This window comes from Bufo gargarizans, chromosome 3 (assembly GCF_014858855.1).
Source record: "Bufo gargarizans isolate SCDJY-AF-19 chromosome 3, ASM1485885v1, whole genome shotgun sequence".
Taxonomy (NCBI): domain Eukaryota; kingdom Metazoa; phylum Chordata; class Amphibia; order Anura; family Bufonidae; genus Bufo; species Bufo gargarizans.
The window spans coordinates 553355532-553376378 of NC_058082.1; the positions used below are offsets into that span (position 1 = coordinate 553355532).

The 20847-nt window shown below is 44.7% G+C and overlaps 1 protein-coding gene across 2 annotated transcripts in view; it reads left to right on the top strand.

Annotated features, from left to right (window-relative positions):
* GRAMD1C (GRAM domain containing 1C) overlaps positions 1 to 18430 on the top strand; it is a 178435-nt gene extending 160005 nt beyond the window's left edge. For both annotated transcript variants that reach the window (XM_044284158.1, XM_044284157.1), the window contains 4 exons: positions 110 to 167; positions 4986 to 5090; positions 7416 to 7521; positions 17813 to 18430. In XM_044284158.1, the coding sequence (XP_044140093.1) occupies positions 110 to 167; positions 4986 to 5090; positions 7416 to 7521; positions 17813 to 17893 (350 nt within the window). In that variant the 3' untranslated portion in view covers positions 17894 to 18430. The remainder of the gene's footprint in view (positions 1 to 109; positions 168 to 4985; positions 5091 to 7415; positions 7522 to 17812) is intronic.
* Positions 18431 to 20847: the final 2417 nt, after the last annotated feature.

Below are 20847 nucleotides of genomic sequence, written 5' to 3' on the forward strand. Positions count from 1 at the left end.
GCTGTATATACCATGGCGGTTGTCTGTGGCGGGCGCTGTATATACCATGGCGGTTGTTTTTTGGGTTTTTTTGCAGTTTTTTTTTTTCTAATTGCCCTTTTTTTCTTAGGGATAAGAAGAGACGGCGGATGGAGGAACTCCATCATCATCATTGTAATGAGCGTCTTGTAAGTACCAAGTATGATGGCGATGTGGGACGCTGGGCTCAGGGGGGCTCCCATACCCCGTGCACATTTCATGGACATGTTGGGGTGCACTGCCCACTGAAGTCTGTGGAGAGTAATGAAGTACAGGTCACCATTCTGATCTAGGGGATCTTCTTCACATTTCAATATGCTTATGAAAGGGAGGCCTGACAGTGCATGCTGGGATTTGTAGTCTCCCAACAATAGCTATAGGTGGAGCAGGGGTCCCAGCAAATCCTGCGTGCTGGTGGAAGGAACAGCGAACCCGAGAACAGGCGGAGCAGCATTGCCGACCTTAAGTCAGAGGCGAGCGGATGAGACGTCTTATCGCCAGCACCTGGATATCTGAGGAGATAGTGATAACATACAGATAAGGAACGGATCCTACATCGCACCGTATAGGCCATGCTGCGCCGCATATCCAGCCACGCGTAATCAGCAGCCTTATCATGACTGCTAAAGTGTGAGATCCACTGAGCAGCCTGATAAGCAAGTATACAGATGTAGCAGAGCCGAACAGGTCCTGGAGCTATCATACTTTACCTTTAATATTCTGATGCTCCAAACCTCCTGCTGAAAACAGTCTCGATGTCAGATCAGGCGACCAGGTCCAGGAAATACACATCTACAGTGGATATAAAAGTCTACACGCCCCTGGTAAAATGTCAGGCAAATGAGACAAAGATAAATCATTTCCAAACTTTTTCCACCTTTAATGTGACCTATAAACTGTGCAACTCAACTGAAAAACAAACTGAAATCTTTTAGGTGGAGGGAAGAAAAAAATATATAAAATAATGTGGTTGCATAAGTGTGCACACCCTCTTATAACAGGGGATGTAGCTGTGTTCAGAATGAAGCAATCACATCCACAATCCTGTTAGATAGCAGTCAGCATACACCGGCCGTCATGTAAAGTGCCTCTGATTAACCCCAAATAAACTGCAGCCGCTCTAGTTGGTCTTTTCTGAAATTTTCTTAGTCGCCTCCCCCAGCAGAAGACATGGTCCACAGAGAGCTTCCAAAGCATCAGAGGGATCTCATTGTTAGAAGGTATCAGCCAGGAGAAGGGGACAAAAGAATGTCCAAGGCATTAGATCTACCATGGAACACAGTGGAGACCGTCATCATCAAGTGCAGAAGATATGGCACAACAGTGACATCACCAAGAACTGGATGTCCCTCCAAAACCGATGAAAAGACGAGAAGAAAACTGGTCTGGGAGGCGACCAAGAGGCCTACAGCAACATTAAAGGAGCTGCAGGAACATCTGGCAAGTCCTGGCTGTGTGGTCCATGTGACAACAATCTCCCGTATTCTTCATATGTCTGGGCTATGGGGCAGAGGGGCAAGACGAAAGCCTTTTCTTACCAAGAAAAACATCCAAGCCAGGCTACATTCTGCAAAAACACATCTGAAGTCTCCCAAAAGCATGTGGGAAAAGGTGTTATGGTCTGATGAAACCAAGGTAGGACTTTTTGGCCATAATTCCAAAAGAGATGTTTGGCGCAAAAACAACACTGCCCATCACCAGAAGAACCCCATCCCCACAGTGAAGCATGGTGGTGGCAGCCTCGTGCCAAGGGGCTGTTCTTCTTCAGCTGGAACTGGGGCCTTAGTTAAGCTCGAGGGAATTCTGAACAGTTCCAAATACCAGTCAATATTGGCACAAAACCTTCAGGCTTCTGCTAGAAAGCTGAACATGAAGAGGAACTTCATCTTTCAGCATGACAACGACCCAAAGCATACATCCAAATCAACCAAGGAATGGCTTCACCAGAAGAAGATTAAAGTTTTGGAATGGCCCAGCCAGAGTCCAGACCTGAATCCGACTGACAATCTGTGGGGTGATCTGAAGAGGGCTGTGCCCAGGAGATGCCCTCGCAATCTGTGGGGTGATCTGAAGAGGGCTGTGCCCAGGAGATGCCCTCGCAATCTGTGGGGTGATCTGAAGAGGGCTGTGCACAGGAGATGCCCTCGCAATCTGACAGATTTGGAGTGTTTTTGCAAAGAAGAGTGGGCAAATCTTGCCAAGTCAAAATGTGCCATGCTGATAGACTCAGACCCAAAAAGACTGAGTACTGTAATAAAATCAAAAGGTGCTTCATTAAAGTATTAGTTTGAGGGTGTGCACACTTAGGCAACCACATTATTGTATTTTTATATTTTTTCTTACCTCCACCTAAAAGATTTCAGTTTCCTTTTCAATTGAGTTGTACAGTTTATAGGTCACATTAAAGGTGGAAAAAGTTCTGAAATGATTTATCTTTTTTTTACATCACAGAAACCTGACATTTTAACAGGGGTGTGTAGACTTTTTTATATCCACTGTACATACAGAAGAATCTGTTCAAAAGGGTAATGACTGCAGGGGCTGGAGAAGCTCTATAGACATTATACTGTATATACTGGTGTAATCTACAGGAGTGTCACTGTGTACATACATTACTGATCCTGAGTTACATCCTATATTATACTCCAGAGCTGCACTCACTATTCTGCTGGTGCAGTCACTGTGTACATACATTACTTATCCTGTACTGATCCTGAGTTACATCCTGTATTATACTCCAGAGCTGTACTCACTATTCTGCTGGTGGAGTCACTGTGTACATACATTACTTATCCTGTACTCATCCTGAGTTACATCCTGTATTATACTCCAGAGCTGCACTCACTATTCTGCTGGCGCAGTCACTGTGTACATACATAACTTATCCTGTACTGATCCTGAGTTACATCCTGTATTATACTCCAGAGCTGTACTCTCTATTCTGCTGGTGGAGTCACTGTGTACATACATTACTTATCCTGTACTGATCCTGAGTTACATCCTGTATTATACTCCAGAGCTGCACTCACTATTCTGCTGGTGCAGTCACTGTGTACATACATTACATATCCTGTACTGATCCTGAGTTATATCCTGTATTATACTCCAGAGCTGCACTTACTATTCTGCTGGTGCAGTCACTGTGTACACACATTATTTATCCTGTACTGATCCTGAGTTACATCCTGTATTATACCCCAGAGCTGCACTCACTATTCTGCTGGTGCAGTCACTGTGTACATACATTACTTATCCTGTACTGATCCTGAGTTACATCCTGTATTATACCCCAGAGCTGCACTCACTATTCTGCTGGTGCAGTCACTGTGTACATACATTACTGATCCAGAGTTACATCCTGTATTATACTCCAGAGCTGCACTCACTATTCTGCTGGTGCAGTCACTGTGCACATACATTACTTATCCTGTACTGATCCTGAGTTACATCCTGTATTATACCCCAGAGCTGCACTCACTATTCTGCTGGTGCAGTCACTGTGTACATACATTACTTATCCTGTACTGATCCTGAGTTACATCCTGTATTATAATCCAGAGCTGCACTCACTATTCTGCTGGTGCAGTCACTGTGTACATACATTACTGATCCAGAGTTACATCCTGTATTATACCCCAGAGCTGCACTCACTATTCTGCTGGTGCAGTCACTGTGCACATACATTACTTATCCTGTACTGATCCTGAGTTACATCCTGTATTATACCCCAGAGCTGCACTCACTATTCTGCTGGTGCAGTCACTGTGTACATACATTACTTATCCTGTACTGATCCTGAGTTACATCCTGTATTATACTCCAGAGCTGCACTCACTATTCTGCTGGTGCAGTCACTGTGTACATACATTACTTATCCTGTACTGATCCTGAGTTACATACTGTATTATACTCCAGAGCTGCACTCACTATTCTGCTGGTGCAGTCACTGTGTACATACATTACTTATCCTGTACTGATCCTGAGTTACATCCTGTATTATAATCCAGAGCTGCACTCACTATTCTGCTGGTGCAGTCACTGTGTACATACATTACTTATCCTGTACTGATCCTGAGTTACATCCTGTATTATACTCCAGAGCTGCACTCACTATTCTGCTGGTGCAGTCACTGTGTACATACATTACTTATCCTGTACTGATAGTAGCTATAGTGGAAGCGGTTATTACGGTGTCCGCCTAGGAGGAGGACTGAAAGATTTATCTGTCAGGGCTCACTCAACCATATTCTACATTGACAGTATATATACAGTTGCAAGAAAAAGTATGTGAACCCTTTGGAATGAGATGGATTTCTGCACAAATTGGTCATAAAATGTGATCTGATCTTCATCTAAGTCACAACAATAGACAATCACAGTCGCTTAACCTAATAACACACAAAGAGTTAAATGTTACCATGTAAACATTCACAGTGCTTTTTCTTGCAACTGTACATGTATGAGCCCCATTCAAAAATTTGCCATGGTGCCCAGTCAGTTCTAATTATGCCCCTGCTCCAGAGCTGCACTCACTGTTAGTGCTCATGCAAATAAATGTGTGCCAGCCGTGCTCGTACTGCGGCCCGCAAACAGCAGATCCGCAATATATGGGCACTGGACTGTGCTCATAATATCATATCAAGTTGAATGGGTCTGCATCCGTCAGCGCTGGCCACAAGGATGGTGCCCGGCACAGCATGGGCGGCGCATGTTCATGTGCATGAGCCCCTATACTGGTGAAGGTTCTCCTCATGTTACTCTGGGTTTAGCAGGATCCTGGACATTTATCACAGATCTCTCTGCATAGTTCCCTTCCTGCAGGGGATTCTGGGTAACGTTCTCCTCTCCCTCCCTGCAGGGGATTCTGGGTAATGTTCTCCTCTCCCTTCCTGCAGGGGATTCTGGGTAATGTTCTCCTCTCCCTCGCTGCAGTGTATTATGGGTAACGTTCTCTTCTTCCTTTGCAGTCTGGTCCTGCTGGTTCTGCTGAACATCACGCTCTTCATCAAGCTTTCCAAGATCGAGCACGCAGCGCAGTCTTTCTACCTCATCCAGCAGGAGAGGTCCGGCAGGTGAGTGGATGTATGCTGGAGCAAAACTCTGGAAACTGCACCCTCCCCAAAACCACGGACAGAAGACCAGGCAGCTCCTTTCCATCCTTTTTAGGGAAGGGAGTATAGACTTTTTAGCACTTTTACCTCCCTTCTCCATCCCCCAGCCCCCCCACCCTCTCCTCTCTTCTCAGCTGAGGACTTTGCCAAATATTTCAAACAAAAGATAGTCAACATCAGAGAAAGCTTTACTACACAGTCCCCACAGACCCTCTACACAACTGCTAAGTCCTCTTCTCCCAAAACCCGCTTCTCCACCATTACTGAAGGAAAACTCTCCACTCTACTCTCCAAATCTCATCTGACCACCTGTGCACTTGACCCAATCCCATCCCACCTCATCCCTAACCTCACCACAGTGTTTATCCCAGCCCTAACTTATCTCTTCAACCTATCACTAACCTCTGGTGTCTTCCCCTCTGCTTTTAAACATGCTACCATTACACCCATCCTCAAAAAGCCTTCACTTGACCCATCTTCCTTGTCCAGTTATCGCCCCATATCACTTCTTCCGTATGCCTCAAAGCTACTTGAACAACATGTCCATTCAGAACTGTCCTCTCACCTCTCCTCCTGCTCCCTCTTTGACCGGCTACAATCTGGCTTCCAACCCCACCACTCAACTGAGACTGCCCTTACCAAAGTCACCAATGACCTACTGACAGCCAAAACCAAGAAACAATACTCTGTCCTCCTTCTCCTTGACCTGTCATCTGCCTTGGACACTGTTGACCACTCCCTTCTGTTACAAACTCTCTCATCTCTTGGCATCAATGACCTGGCCCTCTCCTGGATCACATCATACCTCACAGACCGGACGTTTAGCATCTCCCACCGCCTCCTCGTCTCATTCCCGCTCTGTTGGTGTCCCACAAGGCTCTGTCCTAGGACCCCTGCTCTTCTCTATCTACACTTTTGGCCTGGGACTTCTCATAGAGTCCCATGGCTTTCAGTATCACTCCTACGCTGACGACACACAAATCTACCTCTCTGGACCAGACATCACCACCTTACTCTCCAGAATCCCACAATGTCTATCTGCTATATCATCCTTCTTCTAAAACTTAACATGGATAAAACAGAATTCATCATCTTTCCCCCATCTTGCTCAACCCCCCCCCCAACAGACCTATCGATCACGATCAATGGCTGCACACTCTCCCCGGTCAACCAAGTCCGCTGCCTTGGAGCGACCTTGAATTCTGTCCTCTCCTTCCGACCGCACATCCAAGCCTTTTCCACCACCTGCCGCCTCCAACTCAAAAACATCTCCCGCATCCGCGCTTTCCTTAACTTTGAATCTGCGAAAATGCTTGTACATGCCCTCATTATCTCCCACCTAGACTACTGCAACATCCTCCTCTGTGGTCTTCCATCTAGCACTCTCGCACCCCTCCAATCTATCCTCAACTCTGCTGCCCGACTAATCCACTTCTCACCTTATTACTCCTCTGCCTCTCCCCTCTGCCAATCCCTTCACTGGCTCCCCATTGCCCAACGAATCCACTTCAAAGTACTAACAAACACATACAAGGCCGTCCATAACATGTCCCCTCCCTACATCTCTGAGCTACTTTCCCAATACATCCCCACACACACTCTCCGATCCTCACAAGACCTCCTTCTCGCCTCTCCTCTTATCGCCTCTTCCCACAATCGCCTCCAAGATTTTTCCCATTCATCCCCCATACTCTGGAACTCGCTACCCCAACATATCAGACTCTCACCGACAGTGGAATGCTTCAAAAGAAACCTGAACACCCACCTCTTCAGACAAGCCTCCAACCAGTGACCCTGCTGCCTCTATACCGCCATGACCCGCTTCACCCGCACCTACTGTGTCCTTCTCCCATACCATGTAGATTGTAAGCCTCGCGGGCAGGGCCCTCTCTCCTTCTGTACCAGTCTGTAACTCGTCTTGTTTATGATTAGTGCAATTGTCTGTATTATGTATGTGCATCGCTTATCATATGTACAGCGCCAGGGGAGGAATGGAGCTTTAATAATAAGTTATAATAGACCATTACCACTAGCCTTCACCTGCTCTCTGCTTCCCACAGTCTCATATTTAGGAGGTCATGATCTGGTGGGCAGGGGTTGCCCTGGTGTGGGTGGTGAGGCTGGTGCCATACCTGGAGAGATGCAAAAAATTCTATACTTATCAGGGTGTTCACAACTGCTCCCCATTGTCTTCAGGAAGTGATGGGGGTCAGTTCCAGTCTGGGGGCTGCTTCTTACAGGAGTCATCTCCCTGTTTTCGCTGTTACCTCATGTCTTGTCCTTCAGGTTACACCCCAATGAGGTCACCCATGGAGAAGAAACCCAGAGGAGGAAGGTGCCGGGGGCAGCCCTGAAAGGCGTTCTGAAGGACTCCATCACTACGCTAGAACAGGTACCACCTGCTCCATAGATAATCAGATGAGAATTAGGTAACAGTGCCACCCCAGAGATGAGGAAAGGGCTGGGGAAGGGGAGAGGTCGGTGAATTGGGGGGAGGGGGTGGCACCATTTCCCTCCTCCTCTTCAGATAGGTGGGGGTTCTGACTCTTTACACCCCCACAAGAGGCCATGGTGTTTGGTTGAGCGCTGCTCCCTCACCATTGTTCACACTGTTTACCATGACATCTCTGCAGAGTATCACGTCCCAGTCATGTGAATGTGCTGCACAGACACGACTAAGAAGATGGTGTACAGTCAAGAGGCCGCATTGCTCACTTGCAGCCCCTTTATACAGCCATTGTGGGGGTCTTGAGAGTCGGACACCCACCAATCTAATACTGATGACATATCTTAAGGGTAAGCCATTAATTGTATGAACCCAGAAAACCCCTTTAAATGCTTAAGGTGGTAATAGCCCTTTAAGACTTCTGAGAGAAGTGCTGCTCCTAAGATGATAGAGGGAGATTCAATGATCCGGGTGTTACAAGGTAACAGAAGAAGAAGCTCTGATACACTGTAACATAAGGATAGATGAATGTAAACAAAATTACTGTTTAGATTCACTGACTGCAAGCATCTCAAAATCATAAAGGAAGTCTGTCAGCAGTTTTAACCATGCAAAACTGCTGATAGCACTTATTAGGGGCTGGGAAGTGCAGGACACAGATGCCTTTTGGGGAGGTTTTGTGATCAGGAGTAGTGTGAATATGAAGTTTTTATTTTGCTAGATTCTGCCTCAGCAAGTGTCCAGGAGGCAGAGCTTCACTGTGAAGTGCTCTACATTGAGATGCTTTAAATCCCTTGCCATATGCTTTAAATGACAGCTGTGTAACACCCTGCAGTGTTGTTACCATTACTGCACCCTGCTACTGTCTCTAATGGGCTAACATAAATGCCATCTTATTTATTTATTTATTTCCAGGTTTTTTACATTGTGCAATGCTATGATTACTATGCAACTGTTTATCACATGTAATATGTCTGGTTCACCAGCAGGTGGCAGTGAAAAACCAGACCTAAGCAGAGTTTAGTGCAGCACAGAGAAAGAAAGCAAAGTATTTAAGCAAGCCTGTCCGTACAGCAGAGAGAGAGCGAAAGCAGAGTTATTCAGTTTGCCTGCCAGTTCATGCTAAAGCCTGCTGGAACCAAGACATTGGTGTTGGCTATAAAAGACATTAGCATGGTAAAAGAATAGTAACACCACTCCAGGGTGTTACATACCCCCTTACTTAAAACCAAGCCGCATATTTTATAGTGAAAAACACCAATTTCATTTTGTGTAATTATTTCCAGGTCCTTCACAGTGTGCATTCATATCAGTATTATGAAACTGTTTTGTTCATATAATATACCTGGTTCACCAGCAGGTGGCAGCCTGTATGGCAGAGCCATCCTTAGATAGAATAGAACTTGCCATTCCATTCTCCCCCCTTTTGGGCAGAAGTGGGCCAGTCTTGCTTCCTACCAGAAGGGGGGGTTGCAGTTCAGACTCCATAGTGGAGCTGAGAGCACATGAAAGAAGTAGCAGCCAGAGGAAATTGTTCTTCGTCTGGAGCAGGAGCCACGAAAGGGAAGTAGCTTGTAGAGCACCCAGATCCATGCTAATTTAATTTACTGAGTGTCAGGCGGGGGATAGCAGCCCAAGGAACCCCAATCCAAGAATACCAGAACTGACCAAAAGTCCAGCAACCAGACCAAAGCAGAGTTTAGCACAGCAGAGAGAAAGAAAGCAGAGTTTTTAAGCAAGCCTGTCAGCCCAGCAGAGAAAGCAGAGTTACCAAGTTTGCCTGCCAGTTTATGCCAAAGCTTGCTGGAACCAAGAGAAACCCTGAGTGTAAGAAAAGCCTGAATATTGTCTGGAATCAGGTTAACCCAAGTAAAGCTGCTGTTAAAATTTATTCTTCATCCCCTTACTCAACTATTCCCCTTTTTAATGCTATGGAGTCAAAGCCTGGGGTCCCGCTGTATCCAGGTAGGAGCACTGTGACACACACAGGCCGCACCACACCACTCAGCATTCCAACTAAACCTGGGATACGATAGGGCCCTGGGGGGAGGTGCGTTGCATTAAAAAGGAAATAGTTTGGCAGATGAAGGAAAAATAACTTGATTCCAGACCTTGATATGAAATTCAATGGCAGCTTTACTTGAATAAACTTTCATACAAACAATTTGCAGGCTTTGTCTTGGTTCCAGCAGGTTTTAGCATGAAACGGCAGGCAAACTCAATAATTCTTCTTTCTCTCGTTCTCTGCTGTACTGACGGGCTTGCTTAAATACTTGGCTTTCTTTCTCTGTGCTGCACTAATCTCTGCCTAGGTCTGGTTTCTGTACTTTAGGTCTGTTCTGGTATCCTTGGCTGGGGTGCATTGACTGTTATTCCCCTCCTGACACGTATCTTCAGCCGAAGAATTATTCCTCTTGCTGGTTTCTCTTATGGTGACCGAAGAACGATTTCCTCTGGTCCCTATGGCTTCCAGACATCTGCTTCCATGGTCAGCAGAGCTTGGGCTGCTCTGGCTGACATAGGCACGTTAGGCTGTGAGTGCGCCACACCTTACTCCTCTCCTGTCCAGACTAGTACTCGAACTAACTGGAAACTGCTACCCCTCCCTTCTGGTAGGAAGCAGGACTGACCCACTTGGAAAATTGAATGGTTCCATTCTGTCCAAATATCGCTCTGAGAAGAAGATAAAAGAGGTTTATTGATATCTATACTTCGGGTGGCCACCCAAAATATAAAACGACAAAGAAATGACGGTCGCCAAGGAGGTGGAGTATATCGCTATTGTAAAGAGGTGGAGGAACTAGAGGAAAGTTATAATAATAATAAAATCAAATAAAGGAAGGCAGCACAGGCGGTCCTAGTGCAGCAAGAGCCCACACGTGGATATATGAGAAAGAGTGGGTTAATATTGGGGTGACTAAAGAGCTAAAAAACTTGTTAGCCCCAATAAACCATAAAAAATTGGACCCACAAATAGGAGCCACTCCCAGAGAGGATAGGGTTAACGTTACATCAATAACGCAACAAATAAATAAATAAATCAGCCCGAGGTGCAGAAACAAAATAGCCAAAATAGATATGAGGCATCAAATGTCAAAGAGAGAGAAGAAGTGGACAAGGAGCACAGTGATGGCTTCACTGGGGAGGATGTCTGTCGGATAAAACTCAAAGACCCCTCCAGACAGAGCCCCCCGGCCGGGTTCACCTGTAGAATGGTAGAAATGACGGCAGCAGGACGTCCAGCTTCTGGTCGAGAGTTCATTTATTTATTTTAAAAAACTCACGGCTTTCTCAACGCGTTTCGGGGGTCAATATAAACTAGCCCCCTTCCTCAGGAGTAATAAAATATAAATACATACACACAAATATTCACTTACAATTCATATATATATACACATCCAGGGCTCGGACATGTGCGTGGTTCGCGGGATATTTTGTACCGGAAGTGGCGCCAAAGGAACAGAACGCATGGGACCATTAATGAGAGACAGTATACCTCATGCGTGCTGAGAGTCAAGTGACCGGGAAAAATAAGAGATGCTAATGATATTAAATAACTGACATTGCTCCCAATGTACCCATATGGGGGGGGGCACCTTATATGTAATTAAATGTAGTCTGAAACGAGCTTACAATGAAAATCCAAGAATCATCGCATATACACATATTAATAAAAAAGATAAAAAATGTGTAGAAAATGAGTGTAGAGATTCTTCATGTATTCCACGCTGGAACGCACCAATGGTGGCGCCTCAGAGTGGAAGGCAAAACAGAGAAAACTTGATATTCAGAGGGCGTATATTGTCAAAAGGATAATCTACCATATATCTAAAATCCAATTATCATAAAAGATCTGTCCATTCATATGATCTTCATAGGTATGTCTATATTAAAAAGTAAATATGTGTTCAGAAAGTTAAAATAGGAGCAAAGGGTCGGGGGGGGGGGGGCAGAGAAGGGGAGAATAACATTACATAATAAAAGGATATATTCTAACTTAAGTGGCAAGATAATAGGTCAAGGTAAAATAATGGTCTTAAATCATTAAGTGGATGGATGATTCCTGGACCTGATTGTCCTGACGGGTGACAACCAGTAAATTCCGAAAATCTGAAAGTAATGTATTAGAAGTTTTTTGGTAATCTTTAGAACACACGAACGGTCAATAATTGGTAAAGTCAAGGGATTCATCATCACCAGAATAGATCCCAAAAAGTTATAAAGTAACGTTTTTTACTCCTATTTATTTGAAAGTGACATTGTTATCCTGGAGGTTTAGATAAGATTATTTGGGATCTATTCTGGTGATGATGAATCCCTCCAATTATTGACCGTTCGTGTGTTCTAAAGATTACCCAAAAACTTCTAATACATTACTTTCAGATTTTCGGAATTTACTGGTTGTCACCCGTCAGGACAATTAGGTCCAGGAATCATCCATCCACTTAATGATTTAAGACCATTATTTTATCTTGCCACTTAAGTTAGAATATATCCTTTTATTATGTAATTTCATTCTCCCCTTCTCTGTCTCCCCCCCCCCCCCCCCCGACCCTTTGCTCCTATTTTAACTTTCTGAACATATATTTACTTTTTAATATAGACATACCCATGAAGATCATATGAATGGACAGATCTTTTATGATAATTGGATTTTAGATATATGGTATATTATCCTTTTGACAATATACGCCCTCTGAATATCAAGTTTTCTCTGTTTTGCCTTCCATTCTGAGGCGCCTCCATTGGTGCGTTCCAGCGTGGAATACATGAAGAATCTCTATACTTTCCATTTTCTACACATTTTTATCTTTTATTATTTATAAATGTGTATATAAGTAGTATAACCTCTATTTGTTTCGTCCCCACCCACTCCGCCCACAACCTTTCCCAGTCCATCCCAAAGCGCCGCCCATCGCCCGTCCCAAACCACGCCTAAATACCACCCATTCAACGCCCCTTATTCTGTCAAGCGTCCTCCCCTTCCCGCGTATCCTTTCTGAAGCCAAAACACGCCCTTATTTTTTGTCCACAGCATCCATTTTGTGATTTAGCAAAGCGCGTCAGGGAATGTGCGGACATGTCCTAAGACGTTATTTAAGAGTGCCGAAATAATTTTTGCTCCGTCAGGAAATTATGCTTAATTATATATGATTGTGTTTAATAAAATAATATTATAAAAATTAACAATAGCTAAGATACCTCAGCAGTCGCTGATACAATACGAAAATTGAAGGCATGCGTGTTATTCACAACGAGTCACGTTACAATTTTTCAGCAACGCCGTAGGGTAGACACGTTTGTGTGTAATTACAACATAGACATAATTGTTTCAAGCGCTTTGTTGCAAAGTCACGTACAACACGGTCATTTTTTTTCTAAAATCGCTTGTGAATATTTTTAATAAATTTTCAAATTACATTCCTTTAGCGATACAATGTAAGATATACAGAAGATGCAGTAATTCCCGCAGACGGAACTAACGGCGTCCTGTATTTGTCTGTTTTGATACCTTATAGTCTTAGAATTTTTAGATAAAAATTTCATAAATTCACCAGGATTTGCAGGCGATAATCCATAACTATAAAAAAAAAATAATACATTATTCGGGCATAAGTAATTAAAATCCAGTGCTTTCCCCGCTTATACGAATTATCCGTATTTACAATATAGGCCGCCGGACAGTCGATGATTTTATTTCTTGGTAATAAATCGCACGGAAAAACACCTTTAAATATGCGCCAGGCGTGAGTCAGCTTTAATAACGCAGGTAATTTCATAATTGTTCATTTTTATTTAAAATCCTATAAAACCTCCCTTCTATTGTTTATTTCAATAATATTTTCAGGGACGGAACGCACAATCCTGTTACTAGTGTTTAGCACCGGATCAGTAAATCTAACGTCAGCTCTGAGATTTCCAGTTTTTACTAGAGAGAAATGGCCGCCGGGTTCTTGATCCGGTGACAAATCAAAAGCGAACAAAGTGTGACAGTTCAAAAATTCTGATTGATCCACGGATAAAGCGTTGTCAGCCTTTTGCTTCCTTGAAGTATGTACGAGCGACATATATTCACGAACAGCCGATTCGCCTTAAAAATTGAGCTGAAACGGTTTTCCGGGTATCTGTTGTCCGGTCAAATATAAGGCGGCGTAATTCACATTATAGTGATTGAAGCAGAAAGGATTTCATTGGTAATTCCCGGAAAACGAGCCGTTGTCCACAAACGCGAGTATCACTGTTCTTGGAATGTTTCCGAGAAAAATAATCTCATGGTTAGATGCGAGTACCGGCGGGAATACTATACACTTTAAGCTCAATCAACCGAGTATTTTGCGTTAGCGGTTAACAGAGCGCGACTGTGCCCGATTCTCACAGCGGGCGATACTTGAACTCTTTTGACAAACAGCGACGCGTGCTGTGTTTGGACTTTAAAACGGGTCGCCTCAGCGGACAGAAGACAGAAGGAGTCTTTGTTTCTGGTCAACTTTATCTTTAGGTCTAATCCGTTCAGTATTAACTTCGGCTGATTAAATATATCGGAGTAAATGGGGCCCATTAATTCTACACTTCTAGAGCGAGTCGTCTACTGCGCTCTCTTGGCGAGACCGACATTACGGTGTCATGATGCCCCGCGGTATCTTTATAGAATAAGCCGGCTGTAAATTGAGCCGCTAAACTCTGTGACTTATAATTGATTAGGGCCTCTATATACGCTCTCTACGTATAAAGGTTGTCGCTTCTTGAAATCAGTGTGTCGCCGAGCGTTATGTCCAATTGGTTAAACAGGCTGGCAATAGGTTAGTCAATAAGGGCGACGCGGGATCCGTCGGATATGGGTGTGTTATCCGGGCTAACGATTCTGCAAACGACGTGTAACAGAGGTCGTAATAATAATCACCGCTGCCCGAAAGGTGCATTGTCGGCAATGGCCGCTATTGGTTGTACCTCTACATAAAGCGATTTTTCAATACTTGTTTGCGTAGGTGGCATTTGAAACATATCCAACTCTGATTTGGCGTACTCAGCGGATGCATCATGTACAAAAGCCATAGCGGTTGATCACAGGATGTCGCTCGGTGAACGGCTTCTTGTTTTCTGGCGGCGACGTCTCTTAGGCGGTGCTACTTTATTCATAAAAAGGGGGTAGGACGATGCCGTCGCGGGCGCTGTTTTTTTTTTTTTTCCCGAATTTGCACAATGCCAGAGCCCTCCTGCCCATGCGTAGGTCTGTTTATTCGATCCATAACGGCGGTCGATGCCGTAACAGCAACATCTTTAGCAATGTTCCTGGCCGCTGATTTTACATGCGGTTTTACAAGTTCCACACCTTTCTTGAATAGGGGAACGACTCGACGGAACAGCCCCCGAAATAACCCGGCGAGACCAGAACCGTGCATGAATTCTGTGCCGTGAAAGCCGTCCAAACCATGACCGGCTTGCGCTATGTAATAATGTGAATACGTATCCGCGTCGCCGTACACTCTTAAACATTTTAACACCTTAAAGGGGTTATCCCATGTTAGACAATGGGGGCATATCGCTAGGATATTCCACCATTGTCTGATAGGTGCGGGACCCACCTCTGGGACCCGCACCTACAAGGAGAACGGAGCTGGGGAGAGTCGTGGCTGGATAACCCTGGGTTTCCCGAGGTCCGTCCACCAGCAGGCGCAGCTCCCCACCTCTCCCATTGAAGTGAAAGAGGGGGCACCGCGCATGCGCGCCACCGCTCCCATTCATTTCTATGGGGCCGACGGAAATTGGCGAGCCAGCGCTCGGCTATTTTCGGCGGCTCCATAGAAATTAATAAAGGGCGGCTGCGCATGCGCAGTGCGCCCTCCTTAACTTTCCCCGCTCCGTTCTCCTTGTAGGTGCGGGTCTCAGAGGTGGGACCTGCACCTATCAGACAATGGGGTCATACCCTAGCGATATGCCCCCATTGTCTAAGATGGGATAACCCCTTTAAGGACCAGGCCGTTTTTTGGAAACTTGACACGTGTCACTTTATGTGGTGATAACTTCGCAATGCTTTTACTTATCCAGCCATTCTGAGATTGTTTTCTTGCGACGCATTGTACTTCATGATAGTGAAAAATTTTTGTCAATATAATTCACCTTTTATTTATAAAAAATAAATAAAAAATTTACAGAAAATTTGGAAAAATGTCTCCGCTTTTAAGGCAGATAGTGATACATCATAAGAGAGTTGTTACCTTACATTCCCCATATGTCCACTTTCATGTTTGCATCATTTTGTAAATGTAATTTAATTTTTTAGGATCTTATAAGGCTTAGAATTTTAGAAGCACATTTTAAAAGTTTTAACAAAATTTTCAAAACCCACTTTTTAAAGAACCACTTAAATTCTAAAGTCACTTTGTGGGGCTTACATAGTGGAAACACCCATTAATGACCCCATTGTAGAAACTATACCTCTCAGGTTATTCAAAACTGATTTTACAATTTTTTTTAACCCTTTAGGTGTTCCACAAGAATTAAAGGAAAAGGAGATTACATTTTTAAATGTAACTTTTTGGGCAGATTCTCAATTTTTTATTAATTTTTTCCTGTAACACATCACGGGTTAACAGCCAAATATCAATAATTATTATTGATAATTATAATTATTTATTACCCTGATTCTGCAGTTTACAGAAACACCCCACATGTGGTCGTAAACTGCTGTACGGGCACACGGCAGGGCGCACAATTCTTGAAAGAAAAACAATCATGTTTTTATGTCTCCATTTTCAGAAAGCCAAATCTTTTTTTATTTTTTGGGCGATTGTCTTAGAATCTCATATTTTGCGGGATGACATGACGGTTTGATTAGCACTATTTGGGGGGGACATATTATTTCTTGATTGTTTGGTATTACACTCTTTGTGATGTATGGTGACAAAATAATACATTTTTGGGCTTTTTTTTTTTTTTTTTTTTTACGGTGTTCACCAGGCGGGTTAGCTCATGTGATATTTTTTATAGAGCAGGTTGTTATGGATGCGGCAATCCCTAATATGTTTGTTTTTTTTTTTTTATATATATATTTTGGGTTTTAAACAATAAAAGCATTTTTTAAACAAAAAAATTTATGTTTTTATGTCTCCATTTTCTGAAAGCCATATCTTTTTTATTTTTTATTTTTTGGCCAATTGTCTTATGTAGGGTCTCATTTTTTGCTGCATGAGATGATGGTTTGATTGGTATTATGTTTGGGTACATAATGCTTTTTGATCGCTTGGTATTACACTATTTGAGATGTAAGGTGATAAAAAATAGCTTTTTGGCACAGTGTTTTTTATTTATTTCATTTTTTTACGGTGTTCACCAGACAGGTTACCTCATGTGATATTTTAATAGAACAGGTCGTTACCGACGCAGCGATGCCTAATATGTCTGTTTTTTTAAAATATATTTTGGTTTTAAACAATAAAAGCATTTTTGAAACAAAAAAAATTTATGTTTTTATGTCTCCATTTTCTGAAAGCCATATCTTTTTTATTTTTTGGCCGATTGTCTTATGTAGGGACTCATTTATTGCAGGATGAGATGATAGTTTGATTGGTATTATTTGGTATGGGCAGAGGCACAAGAGCGTTTAATGCGCATGTGCCGGCCTGTGCCTCTGCCCATAATGGGGAATGAAGTGCGCCGGCCCGGCGAATCTTGTGAACGGCACTGGCGTTGGATTTCTGAAGAACCTAGGGCAGGCCAGAGGGGTGAAAGGGGAGGGGTTTCATTTGAAAAGCGACGAGGGGCCTGGGCCCTATTGATGTAACGTTAACCCTATCCTCTCCGGGAGTGGCACCTAGTTGTAGGTCCAATTTTTTTTTTTTGTGGTTTATTGGGGCTATTTAGTCACCCCAATATTAACCAACTCTTTCTCCTAAGTACAGCTCTGCCATTTACACTGCCACCTGCTGGTGAACCAGGCATATTACATGTTATAAACAGTTGCATAGTAATTATAGCATTGCACAATGTAAAGGACCTGGAAAGAAATGCATAAGATGGCAATTATGTTAGACCATTAGAGACAATAGCAGGGTGCAGGAATGGTAACCCCACTCTGGGGTAACCAGGAGACCATGGAGAGGGGAGGGACTGGGAGCACTTCACAGTGAAGCCCCGCCTCCTGGGCACTTGCAGGAGCAGAATCTGGCAGCATAAAACTTCATATTCCCACTCCCGGCAGCAGTACAGCTAATCTCCACCATTTTTCTTTCATCTTCAGCTCAAGAAGTCCCTCCTCATCCTCCAGAAAAGCTTTGACCAAATCAACAAGTCCAATGGAGAAGGGACTCCTGGGAGTTAGCGGGCCGCCTGCAGGATGTCGCCCTCCTCTATGGAAAGCCCAGCGAGGAATATTCTACAGTTTACAGCATGGTCGTCTTCTTGATTGTTCTATGAAGCTGCTAGATGTTTTTTGTTTTTCTTTTTTATCTTCATCCCAAAGGAATTGTCTATGATTAAAAAAAAACATGGCTGCCTTCTTCCAGAAACAGCACCACCCTTGTCCGCAGGTTGCATGTGGTATGGCAGCTCCGCCCCGGTCACATAAAATTGAGCTTCAGTACCAGGTGTGGCGCTGTTTCTGGAAGAAGGCGGCCATGTTTTTCACTTGTTCTGAAGATTTCTGTCCCATAAAAACCTTTTATTATAATGATTGAAGTGCCCGGACTGCGCTCCGTTCAGATGTGACGATTGGAGGGGGCGCTCTGGCCGGTCTCAGGGGTCGTTGTCGTGTACGTTGTCTGTATGTGACTGTTTTATCTGTCTGTATATAGGATGTCCCTTTACGTTTACTATGAGATTGTTATTTAAATTAAAGCAAATGTTTTCTACACCAAGATGCAAGTGATCGTACGTGTCTTCAATATGGCGTCCACCCAGATATCCTCCCCCTCTGACTACAGCTTCAGTATCTGTCCTCACGGATAGAGCGCTCCAGCACCTGCCCTCGCGGATAGAGCGCTCCAGCACCTGCCCTCGCGGATAGAGCGCTCCAGCACCTGCCCTCGCGGATAGAGTGCTCCAGCACCTGCCCTCGCGGATAGAGCGCTCCAGCATCTGCCCTCGCGGATGCAGCGCTCCAGCATCTGCCCTCGCGGATAGAGCGCTCCAGCATCTGCCCTCACGGATGCAGCGCTCCAGCATCTGCCCTCACGGATGCAGCGCTCCAGCACCTCCCCTCGCGGATGCAGCACTCCAGCACCTGCCCTCGCGGATAGAGCGCTCCAGCATCTGCCCTCGCGGCTAGAGCGCTCCAGTATCTGCCCTCGCGGCTAGAGCTCTCCAGCATCTGCCCTCGCGGCTAGAGCTCTCCAGCATCTGCCCTCGCGGCTAGAGCTCTCCAGCATCTGCCCTCGCGGATAGAGCTCTCCAGCATCTGCCCTCGCGGATGCAGCGCTCCAGCATCTGCCCTCTCGGACGCAGCGCTCCAGCATCTGCCCTCGCGGATAGAGCGCTCCAGCATCTGCCCTCGCGGATAGAGCGCTCCAGCATCTGCCCTCGCGGATAGAGCGCTCCAGCATCTGCCCTCGCGGATAGAGCGCTCCAGCATCTGCCCTCGCGGATAGAGCGCTCCAGCATCTGCCCTCGCGGATAGAGCGCTCCAGCATCTGCCCTCGCGGATAGAGCGCTCCAGCATCTGCCCTCGCGGATAGAGCGCTCCAGCATCTGCCCTCGCGGATAGAGCGCTCCAGCATCTGCCCTCGCGGATAGAGCGCTCCAGCATCTGCCCTCGCGGATAGAGCGCTCCAGCTCCTGCCCTCGCGGATACAGTGCAGTGCATTGTGGGAGATGGAGCAGTTTATTTAAAAAAGAAAGACAGACAAAAGATAAGGGAATAAAATACTAAACCCAGCTCTAGATTTGACTGGAGTAGATTTGACTTGTCTTAGCCTCAAGTCACATCCAAAGCTTTGTTCCCTATTCTTCTGCTACATCACGTCTTAGTCTCCAGTCACATTCAAAGCTACATTTTCAATCACACCTACAATTGCCATTCTGCTGTTATGGTGTTTTATTCCCCAGTCACATCAAAAGCTGCGTTCTTCATTCTGCTTCAGTGGTGTCCTGTACAGCAGTCACGTCCAGAGCTGCATCTTGTCTTATACTCTAAGCACAACACAATCTGCATTCACTTTGCTTGTAACTTCACGTTAAAGCTCTGTTCACTATTCTTACTGTTTCAGTTGTGTCTTATACTCCAGTCACATCCCAAGCTGCGGGGCCAGGTCAGGTCCAGTTCTCTATACACTGATCTCCATCATATATAAGGAATAAAAATAATGGCAGCACCAACCTGTATTTAAAGATGGGTGCTAGCTCCAAGGGGAAAAAGCTTGCCCAGAATATAAAAATAAAAAGCAGAGCAGCACTCCAAATTGTAGTAGAAAAAAGAGGATGTGTTTATTCACCCATAAGTGACGCAACGTTTCGGCTCCAACATGAAGCCTTTCTTAAGCTTGATAGAGGCTTCATGTTGGAGCCGAAACGTCGCATCACTTATGGGTGAATAAACACATCCTCTTTTTTTCTACTACAATTTGAAGTGCTGCTCTGCTTTTTATTTTTATATATATATTAGCAGAAGGACCCGGGTATATTACATCTATTTAATTTAAGGTTTGTGTATGTCATTAAAACATATCGATAGTATCCACTGTAATAGTCACCTCCACAGCGCCCTGCCCCTTTAAAGCTGACCTACAGCAGTGAAGAAAAATGGCTGGGGTGTTATGGAAACCTGGTGTAAAACTGTGTGTATGTGGAGACTAAGGGCCTGGGAGCTTCTATTGGCTGATAAGTCATGTGACCAGGCTTCTATTGGCTAATGCATTTTTTGGGAATATATCACGCAAGGAATGTCCTTTTGAACAGCTCACTCTCAGACAGCAGCACTGTGCTGTCTGAGTGTGAGCTGCGGGGAGAAAGTCACCCTCCCTCCCACCCCTGCAGCTGACAGAAGTTGAATTTTACCTTTATTTTCTCAATCCCTGTCGGCTGCTGAGTGGGATGGGGCGTGGCCTAACCAAATTAGAGCGTGGCTGGGGGCGGGGTTTTTAAATCCTGAATGGCCACCCTACCTGCCCCCTGAACTGTCACCTCCACAGCACTCGGCTCCCTTAATAGTCACCTCCACAGCGCCCTGCCCTTTTAAGGCTTTTAAGGCTATGGTATTGCCCTTCGTGTGTATAGCAGTTGGGATATGGAAAGAAAGATTTGTGTAACACCCCAGAGTTGTGTTACAAAACTCTTCTACCC